This window comes from Podarcis bocagei, assembly GCF_964188305.1.
Source record: "Podarcis bocagei genome assembly, chromosome: 5".
NCBI classification, from domain to species: Eukaryota; Metazoa; Chordata; class Lepidosauria; order Squamata; family Lacertidae; genus Podarcis; species Podarcis bocagei.
Window position 1 is genome coordinate 45,370,671 of NC_138129.1, and position 15,803 is coordinate 45,386,473.

Here is a 15,803-nt window from a genome sequence, read left to right on the forward strand (position 1 = left end):
TTTACCTCACAAAGCACCTTGTTTGACACAGTGTAGGATCTGCAGGAACACAATACAATAATGACAAGCAGCTGGTACTCAGAAAGCAAATAAAGCAGCTGATGAATAGCAAGATAACCAATTTCTCCTCCTCATGAGCTCCAGAAGCACAGCTTTGTAAAGTTGCATTAGCCCTGGACTGGCCTGGTACACAGACCAAGTGAGACACCTCTTCTGGAGCTCTTACAATGAAATTCTTAGGGTTGAGTTTTTTTTTAAAAAAAAGGTAAGGTAAGGTAAAGTTTTGAGAATGTTCTTTTTGAGCTCCTCCTGTTTCAACCTTCCCCTGGAGAAATTCTCCAAACTGGCACAAATACACACACATACCTCCAAATTTCACCATCCATGAATTTTGGGCGCAACTGTGAATCCAGTGTTACCACTGAGTAACATCATTTTAAAAGCACTAAAGCCTTGGCCCCTATTCCTTACAGTCCTCCTTTATCATCACATAGCCTCCTTCATAGCCAGTCCCCCTCTCACAGCACATAGATTCCCTCTAAAATGGATTTGCTTAAACCTTCAGCGAACACCCCAAACAGGTAGTGTTTTATGGCAGTGATTCTGACTTTAACATAAGTCCTGCTAAAAGAAAAGGAGTGCAACCGCCTAAAGCCCTTGGTTAGTGGCTGGAACCATTGCCTTCAGCCTTGCCTCTGCAGCCAAAGGGCAACTGTTGTAGCAGACTTCTTTCAGGATACGAAGGCGGAGCAAGATTCCAGAAGCTTAAGGTCCTTTAGACAATTGTTAAGTCAGGTCAATCTTCTGCATCCTGAGAAGTAGAGGGTACAATCCCTCAGGCATCCTTGTTCCTCTGGCTAATGACTTTGGCTAGATTGTCTTTCCTTTTCCCACACCACCCACAGGACAACAGACAACTTGTGATGTCCTTGACCTTGTAACGATCTTATCACTTGTTCATTGTTCCATCCAAATATCCTGTATGCTGCAAAACATACAGTTTCCCGTCTTGAAAGTTTGCCTCAGAAGCGAAAAACAAACATGCTGTTAATTCTCCTGCCTGTAGCAAAATGAGCTCAATTGTAACCCAAATATTAGCTCTTAATATCACCTTGTTAGCAGTAATCATTTGAAATAATTGTAGGCGATTGAACAGCTTTTATTGGAGTATTATGTCTGAGTAAACTACTAAGTTCATATCAGACAAAGGGTCTTTCATGGGATCTGTGAGGGATCCTATGAAGGATTCATGGAGGACAAGTCTATCAATAGCTACTAGCCATGATGAAGGCCATACTCTGCCTTTCCCCCTTCCTCACCCCCTTTAGTTGACCCTGGGAGGCTCAGAAGAACCCCGAGAATAAGGGGAGGGACCAGAGGGGAGAACGATTCACCAGAAAAGCTGAAATGCTTGCCCTGAAAGAACATTGCTTAATGCAATGTTGATTTCCATTATACAGCAGCTGGATAATTGAAATATTACTATTTTTCATCACTGAAATTTTAAAATCTTATTGACACAACAAGAATTTCCACAAAAATCTTTCCATTGGAAAATAAATCTGCTCTTCAGGGCCAGAACAAATGATAAAACAAAAAAATTCCTTCCAGTAGCACCTTAAAGACCAACTAAGTTAGTTCTTGGTATGAGCTTTCGTGTGCATGCACACTTCTTCAGAACAAATGATAACTAAGATCAGGGCCAGCCCACCCATGAGGCAGACTGAAGCAGCTGCCTCAGGCAGTAGAAATGAAAGAGGCAGTGCCCCTGTGGGCAAATCAGTCCCTCCCCACCACCTCCACCACCAGTGAAGAAGCATTGCCAGCAGCAGCAGCAGCACTTTCCAGCAAGATCTCATGAGATCTTCCCCACTGCCGGGGGCACTGGTGAGAGTACCACCTCTACAGCTTCCCAGGTAAGGGTTGTGACATGGTGCCGCAGCATGGCAGCATGATCCTGTTTCCCCTCAGATGGTGAAATAGGACACGCTCCCCCGGTTTAGATGTATTAAAATCACACTTGCTCTTCCATTTGTTTCTGCCATCTCAAATGGGAAAGATTTGTGTTAATGGATCAGTGTCAAGAATCCTACTCTTTATATAGATGGATTCAAGGCTGTGGGTGGCTACAGGCTGCCCCCAAGGTATTCCAGCCACAAGTATGATGGCAGCCAGCTCATTCGCAGATCAGGTTCCATGTGGATTTCCATTGCAATAACTGAGCTAAAAGTCACTCTGTGGTGGGAAATGGGCCTTGGTTGTGTCCGAAGGTTCAAGCCTCAAGCCTGTAATTATATTTTTCATAAGATGCCTGGAGGACGGAGCAACTTCCTATCTTCACTTAGTTTGACTTACTGTAAACCACCATACGCCTTCTCGTATTCAGTCTTGGATTCTTGAGTTCTGGAAAGTGATATGAACCCAGTATTTACTGTCTTGCGTGAGTTGTGAAACACCGAAGAGAAAGCACCTTTCCCATAGATCCTATGCAAAACCCTGCTGATGGAGGACAACTTATGGAAGCAGAGTATAATTAAGCCGAGTAGCTCAGTGGGAGACCACATGAGCTGATACAGAAGATCTCAGTAGCAGCCAGTATACCAGAGTACACTGAATAGGAGCGTACTTAATAGACAACAGATCTTATTCTGCCAAAGTTATGAGATGGATAGTGAAGCCATTTCTCCCTATTCAACCAGTTGAACTAGGCACTAGCAAACACTCTATGGTGGGTGATGTGGGTGGGAAGACACACTGAAACTCAATCTTAAATAGGGAAAGGCACATCAGAATAAGGCCTGCATCTGAACAATGCTGGAGGAGATCGCAAATTTGAGTAAGGAGAGCTAGAAAGGTGTCTGCCAGCAAGCAGCAAAGAGGCAATTAATGTTCTCATATTGTAGTTGTCTTACATAAGCTGTTGCTGCTTTAACTTTGACTTTTCACAATCCCAGGCATCTCTACTTGAAAAAAAGCATCAGCTAGCGTGTGATGGGGAAAACCTCTCCCTGAGACTCTGAAGAGCTACAGCCAATACTGGGCTATGTGGACAAGAAAATGGACCTAAGATAAGGCAATTTCCTATGGTTCTAGTTGTTATGCTAAGGTTTGCTCTACCAAAATAGGATGCAAATCACTACTTTAAAGCAGCAAATTGTTTCTAAACTGCCTTAGAAAATCAGTGACTCGCATCCTGTTTTGATGCATAGTGTTAATAATGGTTCTTATTATTGTGTACTGGCTTTGAATTGATTGTGTACTGGAACCCCATGGCTGTTTCACAATTTTATTTAGGAGAAGAGGAGACTTCCACAGTATGCCTGATCTTTGTTGTTTGTTTGGGGTAGTGTTCATATTATGGGTAGTCACAGCATTTGCAGCTGTCTTTGAAGACCAGGCCAGCTGCACAATTAAATTGAAAAGTCCGGTTTCCTGCACAAATGTAGAATTTTGACTTGTCTTTGGGGTCTGCATGGATGCCATCAACTTTCCCAACACAAAAAGTTTCATCTCCTGAATCCCCTGGCGTCGTGACGACAGGATCAACTGTGGGTGTAACTGAAGGATCAACCGTAGGTGTACTTGGAGGATCAACCAGAGGGCAGTTTGGCACAATGGGATCTGAAACAAAATTGAACAGCTAGTGTTAACAGTTGTGATATTCTCATTTATACACAGAGAGACACTTTTCTCTTTTCCCTGTTCTCCTCATCTCCCTCAGTTCCACTGCATGAGCATGGTGGATGCAACCGAGGGAGGAGACTACAGAGTCTTTCAGTTCCCTACCAAAGTCCATTCCCCAAGTCAAGGAAATGATAGCTCTCTCTCAGATATCAGAGTTTTCAGATATATCAAGCTGGTCAAACTGTAGGCTAAGAACCAGTAATGGGCCTCAGCACCACTGCCCATTTCCTGGATGTACCATAGGCTTTTGGTTGGACCAACAGCAACCGACCCCAACATGTGCAGTGCAGAGGTGTATGTGTGTGCAGGAGCTGGTTAGAGAACAAGGCTTTAACATGCTAAGATGGAGGCAGGGGGAAGGAAGAGAATAGAATAAAGGAAATGGGCAGAGTGGCTAGCCAAGTCTGAGGGAAGGAAAAGAGAAAATGGGAAGGAGGGAGGCAAAAGGGACAGACGGGCTGAGGGAGAAGAAAAGAAGGAACCATTTCTGAAGAGGAATTAGATATCAACAGAATATGATGTCGGTAATTGCCAACTGATTATGTCAAACTCTGTCTCCATCCTCCACCATTTGTGACTGGCTCTGCCTCGGCACCATCATTTTGTGAATGTACATTTACAATGCATGTGGCCATAGTTCCCAGCCTTCTTGAGTGAGCTAGAAATTTTGAGAACCCCTGGTGTGGGTGAAAGAGAAGGCTTCTCAAGCACCAAACCCGCCAAGTAATAATATAGAGGCACTTCTGCTCCAACACAGTCGCCTAGGTTGTCATTATTGTAACTATTGGGAAAGGCCAGCAAGAGGGATACCAACAATTCAGGCTTGCTCAGTATATGTTATGCACTTTTCATTCCCATCTCAATACTAGAGAAGATGAAAAAGTTGCCCTCCATCACACTCTCTTACCATTTGTTTCAAGCAATCGCTTCAGCTCAGTTATTAAAGGATTTATTCCCTGATTACATTCAGTACCACGGAAGTCATCCAAGTCTATGGCCCAAACCATGGCGCCTCCAAACTTATGCTCTTTCAGATATTTGGCCTACAATTTTAAGAAATGTAAAAAATGACTATATATTCTGATTTGCCATCATATGTAAACAGATGCAATGGAATCACCCCAAAAAGGTAGACAGAAATAGATGATATAACAGTTTGTATATCATTACCCTCCATAGAATTAATTCATTAAAAAGAACTGTCTTTGACCACCCATTAGACCTTCCAGGGTTTAGGGGCTTCTAAATTTAGAAAAGATAAGATTAAGGGTGAGGATAGAGAAATCATTCTGTATCAATTGTGCATGTGTTCATTCAAGTTTATTCCATCCCATTTCCACATTAATCTGTGATATATCTGCATACAACAAGTCCGTATGAACATTTGTATCTAAATATGTATTTTATCACAAAATATGGATTTAAAAACTTAAACTCATTTCTATCTTAAAATACTTTTTTTTCATGCATCCAAATATGTTATTTGAGCCAAGAAGTTTATCACAACATTTGGAGAAGTGTGGAATCTGAGGGATAATTATGTTCTGGTCTGGCTATTAGTCCAGGCAGTACAAATTGGTTTGGTTCATTTAAAGTATGGACCAGACAAAAATCTCCTCCAACTATCATACAATGGTACAAATGTTTAACTTACTGCTCTCCCTGCAGTTAATTTAACAACAGGGAGACATGTTAGACATTTATAAAATTGTATGGCAAGGAAAAAGAGGGTAAAGTTCAATCATTCTCCCTTCAGTAACAAGTGTAATCATGTATGTCTCAACATCAGAAATAAATATTTTAGAGATAGAATTAGTAAATAAAGTTTTAAAACAAACAAAAAGACTTACTTTGTGTCTATAACTACAAATATCATCATATGTAACCCATACATTCCCCTTGTAGGCATATGGGACTTTTTGATCCTCCAGCCATCGTACTTCAGCATCCTTTAGGAAAGCGCACACCTATCAAAAACAGGAAATTAATGAGATTATCCAGACTTGCCTTGAAACAAATAAGCTATTGCTTTTTTGCTTTGAGTCAAAGGCCATCTAGTCTAAGCTCCTGCTGATACAGGAAATCCAGTACTTTAGCATCCCTGATAGGTAGCTACCCACATAACTGAACAATGCCTGGCTGAAAATTAGGCAGCTTGATTTAGACTCACTGAGGACTTGACATGTACAGTCGTACCTTGGATCTCAAACGCCTTGGCTCCTGGACAATTCGGCTCCCAAAGAATCAAAACCCAGAAGTGAGTGTTCTGGTTTTCAAACGTTCTTTTGGAAGCCGAACGTCCAATGGGGCTTCCGCAGCTTCTAATTGGCTGCAGGAGCTTCCTACAGCCAATCAGAAGCCGCGCTTTGGTTTCTGAACATTTTGGAAGTCGAACAGACTTCCGGAACGGTTTCCATTCGACTTCCAAGGCACGACTGTAATGCAGAAACGATGGTGGGCAAGTAAGTTTGTCTTTCAACTCTTCTGGTATCTCATGAAAGGACGAAGGAGGTTTGTGGACCTTTCCCCCCCAATGCAAATATGAACTGCATCACAGTAACAGCAACAGTAAATATTCTCAGTAACAGCAACAAACCTCAACCTTTTATATGTGTCATTATAAAATTCATTATTACAAAGCGTCATGTTCTCAGGTTTCATACCTCAAAGTAAGCCCAATATCCAGCCTCCTCTGTATACGGCCCTGGGGGACCAGCACCAGAGACTGAAGCACAGAGACCTGTGCTGCCACTATTACTGAGCGTGAAAGAACGCCCATAGGTGGGGAATCCCATGAGGAGCTTCTCAGCCGGGGCCCCTTGGTCCCTCCAATACTCCATCGCATACGCCTGCCAAAACACAAAGAGGTGCATCTTTTACAATATATTTTAATCTTACTAGATAAGAAAGGGGCTTCAAGGGATCTTTACTCACGCAGTTGAAATAGTCGACGTCACACCAGTCAGAACCTGAGTACAGGGGGCTGTTGCATCCAGTGATACTATCCCAGTCACCGTGGAAGTCATACGTCATCACGCTGATGAAATCCATGAGTCTGATGCAAATCAGTAATCATCCGTTAGGAAGCAGTGGCTCACCAGGCACCGAATTCAACCACCGTGTCATTGCGGTTTGCTCTTGTGGGGAAATGAGCTAAAATGCCACCAGTCAAATGGAGCATCATTTTGCACTTACTGAATCTGACTCCCATATACATAGACTTCCCTTTGCCCTTGTAAGATATGGAAAATATGCAAGTTCAGGCCTATGGATCAGAAGTCCAACCTAGCTGACAGAAGGTGCTCTGATTCAATGGGAGAGGTGTGTGTTATTTGACTGGAAGGGGTTTGTGAATTCCCTCTTTCCCCTCACACAGCCTACTATGTTGTTCCAAAAGATCTACCAACCCATTTGAGCAGATTTGAGGGAAGTGCAGAGAGAAGAGAAAATCAGGAAAAATTGTCTTCCTCATTTCCATCAACAGAAACTTGTGATAGGCCCAAGTGCCTTCCATCAGCAGAGGGTCACAACTGGATACAACCTATGGCTATGAGTGGGAGGGGGAGCACAAAGCATCCTACTCCCATTTTTAATTACTTTTGTCTATTATTATTTTTGTTAAGAAAGAAAAGCAATTGCCAAAACACGTTTTTGCAGTGTTACATGGTTACAATATAGACTACATTCTGAATAAAAAGTGTCCATTACTCTTCTAAATCAGTTAAAATTTATTCTTCCTTTATCCACTAAAACATGCATCTCAGTAATCTCTCAGACTTTGAGGAGCCACTGCAATCCTAACAGCAAGAGCCCAACACTCATCCACACCTAATGAATCTCCCAGGATCTTTTACAAGGGATATTAAAACCCGATCCTTAAAACACTGGTTTGGAAATCCCATTCATTTCAAGAGAATTGTCAGTCCTGGTAAATTTGAGGAGCTCATGTGCAGTGTCGAAAACCAACCCTAGTAATGTGTGTTTTTACAAAGGGTGCATTAATTGTTGTATTTAGGAAAGATGGCCATTATGATTTCAACCTGTTCCTGTATTTATAAAAGGAGAGGGTGTACTTTCTGCATACAATAACTGTGCAAGATCACATTGAATTAGACCCAGGGTATCTTGAGAATTCTACTTACTGCCCTAGCTTAGCAATTTCATATCCAGCATCAATCGTTTCCACACCAGCAGACACTGCAGCTGTGATCAGCAGACTGGACGCTCCGCTTCTTGCAGCTTCCTTTGTAAAGGCATCCCGCATTTCCTATGATACATGAATGGTGAGCAATGCTTATTGAAGAGGATAAATGAATTTATTAATGTCTTGGGTAAAGGAGGTAAAATTGGTCAAGAATATTTGCAACTGGTGTATTCAGGTGAGGTGACATTCCTACCTGAACCAGGGTGGTAAAGCGTTGCTTGTCCTCAGAAGGGCTTCCCCTAGAGCCTGGGTATTCAAAGTCTAGGTCAATTCCATCAAAACCATATTTGCGGAGGTATGCAATCACTGAATTTATGAAGGTCTCGCGGTTCGCAGCTGTAGAAACCATGATGGTGAACCTGTGGAGAAGTCCACTCTTAAATATGATTTTTTTTCCTGCTAGTGCAGACAAAAACAAACTTTGGAGCATAACACAGCAGAGTTAAGCACTCTTCATTAATTCTTTGTTCAGAAATATCTGGGACTTAGAAGTGCTTCATATGAGCTGGAGCATGTGCTGAACATACCGGTAATCATGCTGAACCACAACATTTCAATATTTTCCAAAACCCATTTTTGCCATCATCACTGTACTCATTATCACGCCTTATTACATTAATGCTTCATTTCTCTGTTGAATACAAATTATAAATCTTGACAAAGAGCGTTTCTGATCTTTGAAGTAATATCACACTTCAGTGAAATGCAAATCAGCTTGGCTTATGCAGATTAGCAGGAGACAGAATCTGCAAAGTTTTACCTTGTGTGTATAAACAATGGTTTGTTTATTAGATGTTGACAAAAGCCTTTGACCATGTACAGAGAGCATCTCCACAACAGTACACCAATGAAGAATATAGGCATCGTGACAAGAATTGGTGTTGAGCAATTAACACCTTCCAGCACCCAACCTCACAATCATTCCTTTGGGCATGATCACTGGAAAACTGCAGAGTATTATTTTTAAAAAACCTACCATAAGTAGGGTTACATATTTCATCAGAATTCAATGAACCTTTGGCACATAGCAGAACAAGGCGTAATGTCCCATGAAGTGGAATCAGGCTATGTATGGTGTTATCAGAAACCTTCTCACCATCAGTGGTGCCAGCATAAAATGAATAGGAAAAGACTCACAATTCAGTGCCAAAGTTCCATCCTCCAATTGAGAGCAGTGTCACCAGTTCCGAATTCCTGTGAGAAAAGGCAGACACAGTACAAAGAGCACAATTATTTTGCTGCTTTTAAACACCCCTCCCTCAACACAATTTTCTTTAATGATAAAGAAAAATGACAGTGTTTGCACTGCACCTTTCAACTATAAAATCTGGCTGTGCGGCCACACTGACACTGGCAGCCACTTGCTCACATCACCCTTTGCCATACAATGGAATTATGCAGCATGCGCAATGCAGCACTGATGACCCAATATCTGAAACTAGAAGGAATCCATGAGATCTCACCCTTGTTTGACACCTTAGGCACAACAGCAGATTCCACTTCTACCAAAATGAGTTGCATGCAACATGTGAACAACAGAATTATAGAGTGAAGTAGTGGAAGAAATCCAAAATTTACTCTGCCACTACCTTCAGAGACAAGAATCAACAGCAACCAAATTCTTCTGTGCCACAGATGCAGGCACAAGAAGGAGATATGTGTCTGCACTGGTGCTGTGCTGATAGTTTATTCTGCATTTATAGCTGTTGCAGAGTATGGATAATACCCAGCTAAGTCATTACAGTGTGACATCAATGGACTTTATTTATGCCCATTGATTTAAATGAGTGGCTTCCAACAAGGTAGTTCAATTAGCGCATGAATTTCTGGCTGCACTTTAGAACTTCCACTCCCTCTCCTTCGCCCATGCATGCCTCAAATGTGTTCTGTAGGTTCCCCCAACTCTCCAGAACTGATATGGGGAGGGAGCAAGGGGCATGTGGGGAAAAGAGAGGGAGGAGCAGCCAGAGACCTAGCACTATTGAAACTACTTCATTGTATATCACTCAGCCTGTCTTCTCTATCACTGTTTATCACCCTGTATTTATAAGCAGGATTCAGATAAGCTACCTTAACACAACTTCATAATTCTGACCTCTCTTTCAGTGCTTGGATCTGAGGGAAGAGTTCTTCATCATTCCATTCATAAGGTGCTATCTCGTTGTTTTTCATAGTAACAAAGGCATAACACAAGTGGGTGCAAAGCTGTGGGTCGACATTTTCCGGGAAATACGCCATAGGGCTTGGCCTATACTGAGACCAGTTGGTGAAGTAGCACACGAGTTTATAAGCTGTGCCTGGATGGAGAAAAGAAAACCACAGTTAATTAGGCAGAAGAAACCTCTGCTTGTGGCTTATTCATGTCACACATTCAATGACTGAGTCAAGTCACACAGGGTTTGTTCTTACATGCATTTTCTTCAGCAATAATATGACTAAACTAAGGATTTTTAGATTTTACATATCATCTGAGCTGGACTTCTGTACAATGGTACCTCGGGTTAAGAACTTAATTCGTTCCAGAGGTCCTTTCTTAACCTGAAACTGTTCTTAACCTGAGGTACCACTTTAGCTAATGGGGCCTCCCACTTCCGCTGCGCCGCCGCCACACAATTTCTGTTCTCATCCTGAAGCAAAGTTCTTAACCCGAGGTACTATTTCTGGGTTAGCGGGGTCTGTAACCTGAAGCATCTGTAACCTGAGGTACCACTGTATTTTATACTGAGGTATTTCCCTCTCCCTCATCTTCCAGTCCCTCTCCCTGTGACAACAACATGTCATTGCAACCTTGAGCTCAGTTATCCCCATGAGTGCCATGTACTCCCTTGTCCCTCTTATTGTACCAGGAACAGTCTGTACGTTCTTGCCTGCTCCTAGTAAATCATTGTCCCTACTGTGCCCCTATTTCTGTATTTCAGAGAAATTGGTGGGAGCGGCATCTTGTAAATGTTTCATTAGTGTGACTTTATTTATTGGTGTTCAGTTCCTTCCATTAGTGGGAATCAGGTCATGATGCATCTTCACATATTTAATGCAGCCACATGGACACAAACTAATAAAACGAATAAGCTGCTTACCCAGCTGCAGGTGCAGCAAAATGGCCAGGCCTGCAAAAGAAAATGACAGAATAAGAATAATAGAAAAAGAGCAAATGAGAAACACCATGAGCAGGGTTCCATTCCATTGTTAATGTTTTCCCAGCATCCATAAAGCTACCCAAAGTGTGTTATGTCTAAGAATACAAACCTATCCCATGGCCAACAGTAGGAGGACTTGAAGCTGTGATACATTCCCAGCTCTGGTACTTACACTGGCGAGGCAGCCTTCACTGAATCAGCTCCTTCGTGTGTCCCACCTCCCCATGCCCCAGTGCTAAGGGAGATGACAGAGAAACAGTTTGGCCTTTTGAATTTGGAGACTGTGTGTTTGATGAAGTGGAAATATCCCTGGAGTGCAACTGTTGTCTTTGAGGGGTTGGTGCAAGATGAGCAGCTTTCCTGTCGGCTCCACTATGAGCTGCTTCTATATTTGTGAACAAATTGAATGCTCTCAAAGCACTGATGCTTTCTCATCCAAAGAACCTAAACTCAGAAGTGCCTCTGAAATTCCCGCTTGGGAAAGTGGGTTGCCAGTAATAAGACTTCCTGATCTCATATCGGGCCATCAAATGACCCTGACCACAAAGAAACTGTTCACCCACTGAATCTGCCCTTAAGCAAATGTTTTAGCAAAATTTGTGTATTAATGCAAAACTTAATAGGGAAAGATGTCATAATGCAAAGCTTTCCAGGGATGTTTTTTTAAAAAAATCTGGTTTCAACAGTTGGCAGGTCTCGAGAATGCAAGAGTTACTTACCAACCCACAGCAGACATTTCCCCATCTTTCCTCCTGACTTCGAATGGAAGTCCAGATCTGGAGATGAGCAAGGCTTTATATGGAGGCCGAAATACCAGCTATCACTGTGGAACCCACACACCTGTGGTACACCCACCAGATTGCATACTACCCAGACAAATAGAACAATCAATAAAATCTCATGTATTCAAGGGCAACAGCAACTTGAGCATCTGACTATCACTTCAAAAGTCTCTACCCTGGCAAAGACCTAAAGAGAACCCATGTGATATAATGGTCAAACTAGGGGAACTGCTCTTGGAACAATCACTACCAGGGATGGGAAGGATGTGTCCATTTTGGTTCTCTCAGATTCTCGTTTTTCCAATCTTCAATTCAGTTCTCTACATTTCTGCAGCAATTTTTTTTTATATATTTTTGTCCTGGTGAAAATTCTTCGGCATTTTAGTGTGAATTTTTCCTAATAAACACATTTTTGGATGAAGTTTATTGTTGTTAGCAAGTTCTCCTAATATAATGCAGGCTTGTGTGTTATTTTCACTAAGATACAGTTGTACCTTGGAAGTCGAACAGAATCCGTTCCAGAAGTCCTTTCAACTTCCAAAATATTCAAAAACCAAATCACAGCTTCTGATTGGCTGCAAGGTATGACTGTATTCATTTTAATGCACACTTTTTCCAAATATATGCATTTTTGTAAACATTTTTTGGTTGGGGAACTCCCTTGCAAAATTTGGGTAAGTGTGAACATTGAAAGATGGTTGTGTTGTGGTTTTCATATTGTTTTGCAAATTTTATAGATTCTGCTTTAAATGTGAACTGAATTTCCATCCCCTGTTACCTGACCTTATTTTATTCTCACGGGGTGCTGTGAGAATAAAATAGGGAAGAAACCCATCTATGTTCCCTGAGCTCCTTAGGGGGAGAGAAGGATATTCATGTAATAAAATAATAACAAATAAAACTGCAGGTGTCTTATCCTAGTGGGCCCAGCAAAAATGTGTGTACATTTCACCTGACAACAAATTCTCTTATTGTTTGAAATTATACCCCCATAACAAATTTGCATGGCAAATACAGTCAGGGTCAGTTTTTGCATGCTTTTGAAAAATGGTGCAGAACATGATGTCACTGGTTTCTGCTTTTATGCATATTCAAATATATTTTGTTGCATATCCTAGTCAAATATTTGTGTTGATCCATCATACATCCAGGACTACATCGGCAGGTTTCATAATCAATTTTGAATCAGCAGGTGATGCTCTCTCTCCATGTTGATGGCAGGCTGGAAATAAACCATAGCACTAATATTCAAAGTACCCAGGGTTTTAATACAGTCGCGAGGAACCTCTGGCCCTCCAGATGGTGTTGGACCATGATGTTGGAGGCCCAACCAGCATGGGGGGGGATCAGGGATGATAGGAGTTGTAGTTCAAGAACATCTGGAAGGCCACAGGTTCCACAGCCCTGGTTTAATTAGGTGGTTCCATTTTGATGATGCTATTTGTTGAGCCAGTCATAGAGCAATTCAGATGTTCAACATCTGAGTTTCTCAGATTTGTTGACTTGGATAGGGTGATATAAGAGAAGTGCAGTGACTCAGTACTTCTTCAGTAATAGCCTCCTCCCCTTTGGCATCTTTCTGCTGAATGCCCCTTGAATAAAGATAAATATTGGCAAGAGTGGAGCAAACATTTGATCAATCAGAGCAAACTCTTTGAAATGTTCTAACTGGGCATGGTGTCAACTTAACCTTCAGAACGTGACAAGTAGCTTGACTGATTGAGCTTCATCTAATAATGAAAGAAAGTCAAGGCTATTTATTCTTGCCTCACCAGCCACCTCCCTCTGTTTGTACTTAGCCTGCCATATCCACAGCAAAGCAGTTTCTATTGTTTTGAAAATACCCATTTGGCTTTCCTATTCAACGGCCTTGGTTTGCCTTCACGTATGCAAAGCCAAAGTTAGACTCTTCCACAGCAATTATTCAGAGGGAAATGTTTTTATACGCTTATTATGAAGGTTACATTGCTCACATTTCTATTTCTGGTCAACTGAAGCGAACAACACAAAAGCCATAGCATAAGATAGGGAAAGTTGGAGAATATTTTGGATGAGACCGGAAAGCAATTTTGTTGAAGACCACATGATGATGACCATTGAGATTATGATGGTCTAGTTGGAAGGATTTTTTTAAAAGTCCAATTTTATAGATGTGTAGATTTGAGAGGCTACAAAAACAGCCAAATGAATAGAACCAACCAGGAACAGAGTTGTCACCTAATGAGGTTGGAAGATTTCCTCATTAGGTCCTTTTTTACAGAAGTTGCTATGGCTATCTTTTAATGAATGCTCTTGGGGCAAAGGATTGAACTGAATGAACCAACTCTATAGTACTTTTTACACTTACAGACTGGGAATGTAAAGAGCAATTCTGTGTGTGTTTACTACAAGATAAGACCCACTTTATTCAATGACACTTAAAGTTGTGTGCATAGGATTGAAGCCGAATGCTGAGATATATCCATTTATCCAGGGCTACCCAGTGAATTAATGGAAATGGCTGCATGTGAACTTGGGGCTTGTAGTAGTGATGTAAACATAATCCATTTTATCACTCACTTTATGACGCCACACTTTATGGAAGCTATGATGACACTGCTGTTTTCTGAAGCAAATAAACAAATTGTGGATAATATAATCAAGCTCCTAGCCTGATTAAAGATGCAGACATGCCACCCACATGGTACATTTGCTGGAAAAAACATCACTGAACACTGGTATTGAGGCATCTGATCAAGACCTGTATTTTAAAATGAGCTTTAAAAATATATTTGTAAATGTTTGTATCTTTCATGCCAGGCAGAAACCAGCTGGCTAAGTACTTTGGCAGAGGTTTATCTTCCTAAACAGGGCCCCTCTGATTTATAGCATTAGCAGGAGACGAGTACCTCAAAGTTGTAAAAGGAAATTACAGGCTGGGAGCAAAGGTTACAGTGACCATACATATTACAGAATACAATCAAGCTGCAAAAACACAATTAAGAGTTAGTAAATAGTGAGATTTATTGTTTAACAGAAAATAATACTAGGTGCCTCCCATTAGACTTGAGCCATATTTTCATAAGGTTAAAGGGCAAGAGCTAATAGGAACAGCAGCTGGCTTGAAAGGGGGGTGTAAATTTAAGGGGTTGCTTTTGGAAACTGTTTTTACTAATTTCCTTTCCTTCTAAAAAGCTATATGTTAATGTATGAAATGTATTGGCTTAATGTAATTATGCAAAGGATTTAGAAAGTAAGAAATGTTAGATTCTTATGTTAGATTCTTATTTCATTGATGGTGTGTTAGAAGGTGAACCCAAGATCTCTGTTTAAGATAAAAATTAAAACCATGAGCCATCTGTTTTAGCCATCTGTTTTGGAGTGAAGGGGTAATAGGGCAATAGGGCAATAGGGCAAAGATGATCTGGTAATTAAGGTGCCTTGTCGAGGCAAATGTAAGATATATGGCTACTTGTCTGCCATTTATGGATAGAAGGAAATATAGCTCTTTGTCTCCCATAAAAGGTAATAGGAAATGGGTGTATCTTTTATGATTGGTTCTAGCAAACAGCCAATAGGAATTTCAACCAGGCTGATTGGACAGAGGCAGCCAAAGGAGGAGCAAGGGGGCTGGGCTGAGGAAATATAAGTGCTGGCCATCAGGGCTGGAGTGGGCAGAGCTTTGGTATCCATATACCACTGTGTCTCTCATTTATTTGTCTGACAATATCAAGTTATAGGAAAACGGGCACTATTAACAGTAATCCTTCTAGTTGGTTAATTGGTTCGGCAACTTCCATGCGCATGACATGTGATGCTAATTATTTTCCCCAAGAGTTAAATGATAACTAATCAGAGGCAGCTACAGGAGAGCTATGAGATTCAGGTGAGGGTCAGATGCCTTGTCAATCCCAGCAGCTATATAAGAGGACGACCCGGCCTGCGGCCTGCCCATATGGTGGGTCCATACTTCACATAGCAGATATTATTGCTCAGGTATACTGTAGCACCCTGCTT

At 41.4% G+C, this 15,803-nt stretch overlaps 1 protein-coding gene across 1 annotated transcript; it reads right to left on the reverse strand.

The window, feature by feature from the left end:
* Window positions 1-3,285: 3,285 nt before the first annotated feature.
* Window positions 3,286-11,769, reverse strand: LOC308587738 (acidic mammalian chitinase-like; the record flags this gene model as incomplete). Its single annotated transcript, XM_081195505.1, has 11 exons — window positions 3,286-3,621; window positions 4,592-4,727; window positions 5,535-5,651; window positions 6,348-6,533; window positions 6,619-6,739; window positions 7,827-7,951; window positions 8,082-8,247; window positions 9,026-9,082; window positions 9,984-10,185; window positions 10,966-10,995; window positions 11,745-11,769. The coding sequence occupies 11 exons, from the start codon at window positions 11,767-11,769 to the stop codon at window positions 3,356-3,358; spliced, it is 1,431 nt and encodes a 476-aa protein (XP_081051631.1). The 3' UTR covers window positions 3,286-3,355.
* Between the last annotated feature and the right edge of the window lie 4,034 nt (window positions 11,770-15,803).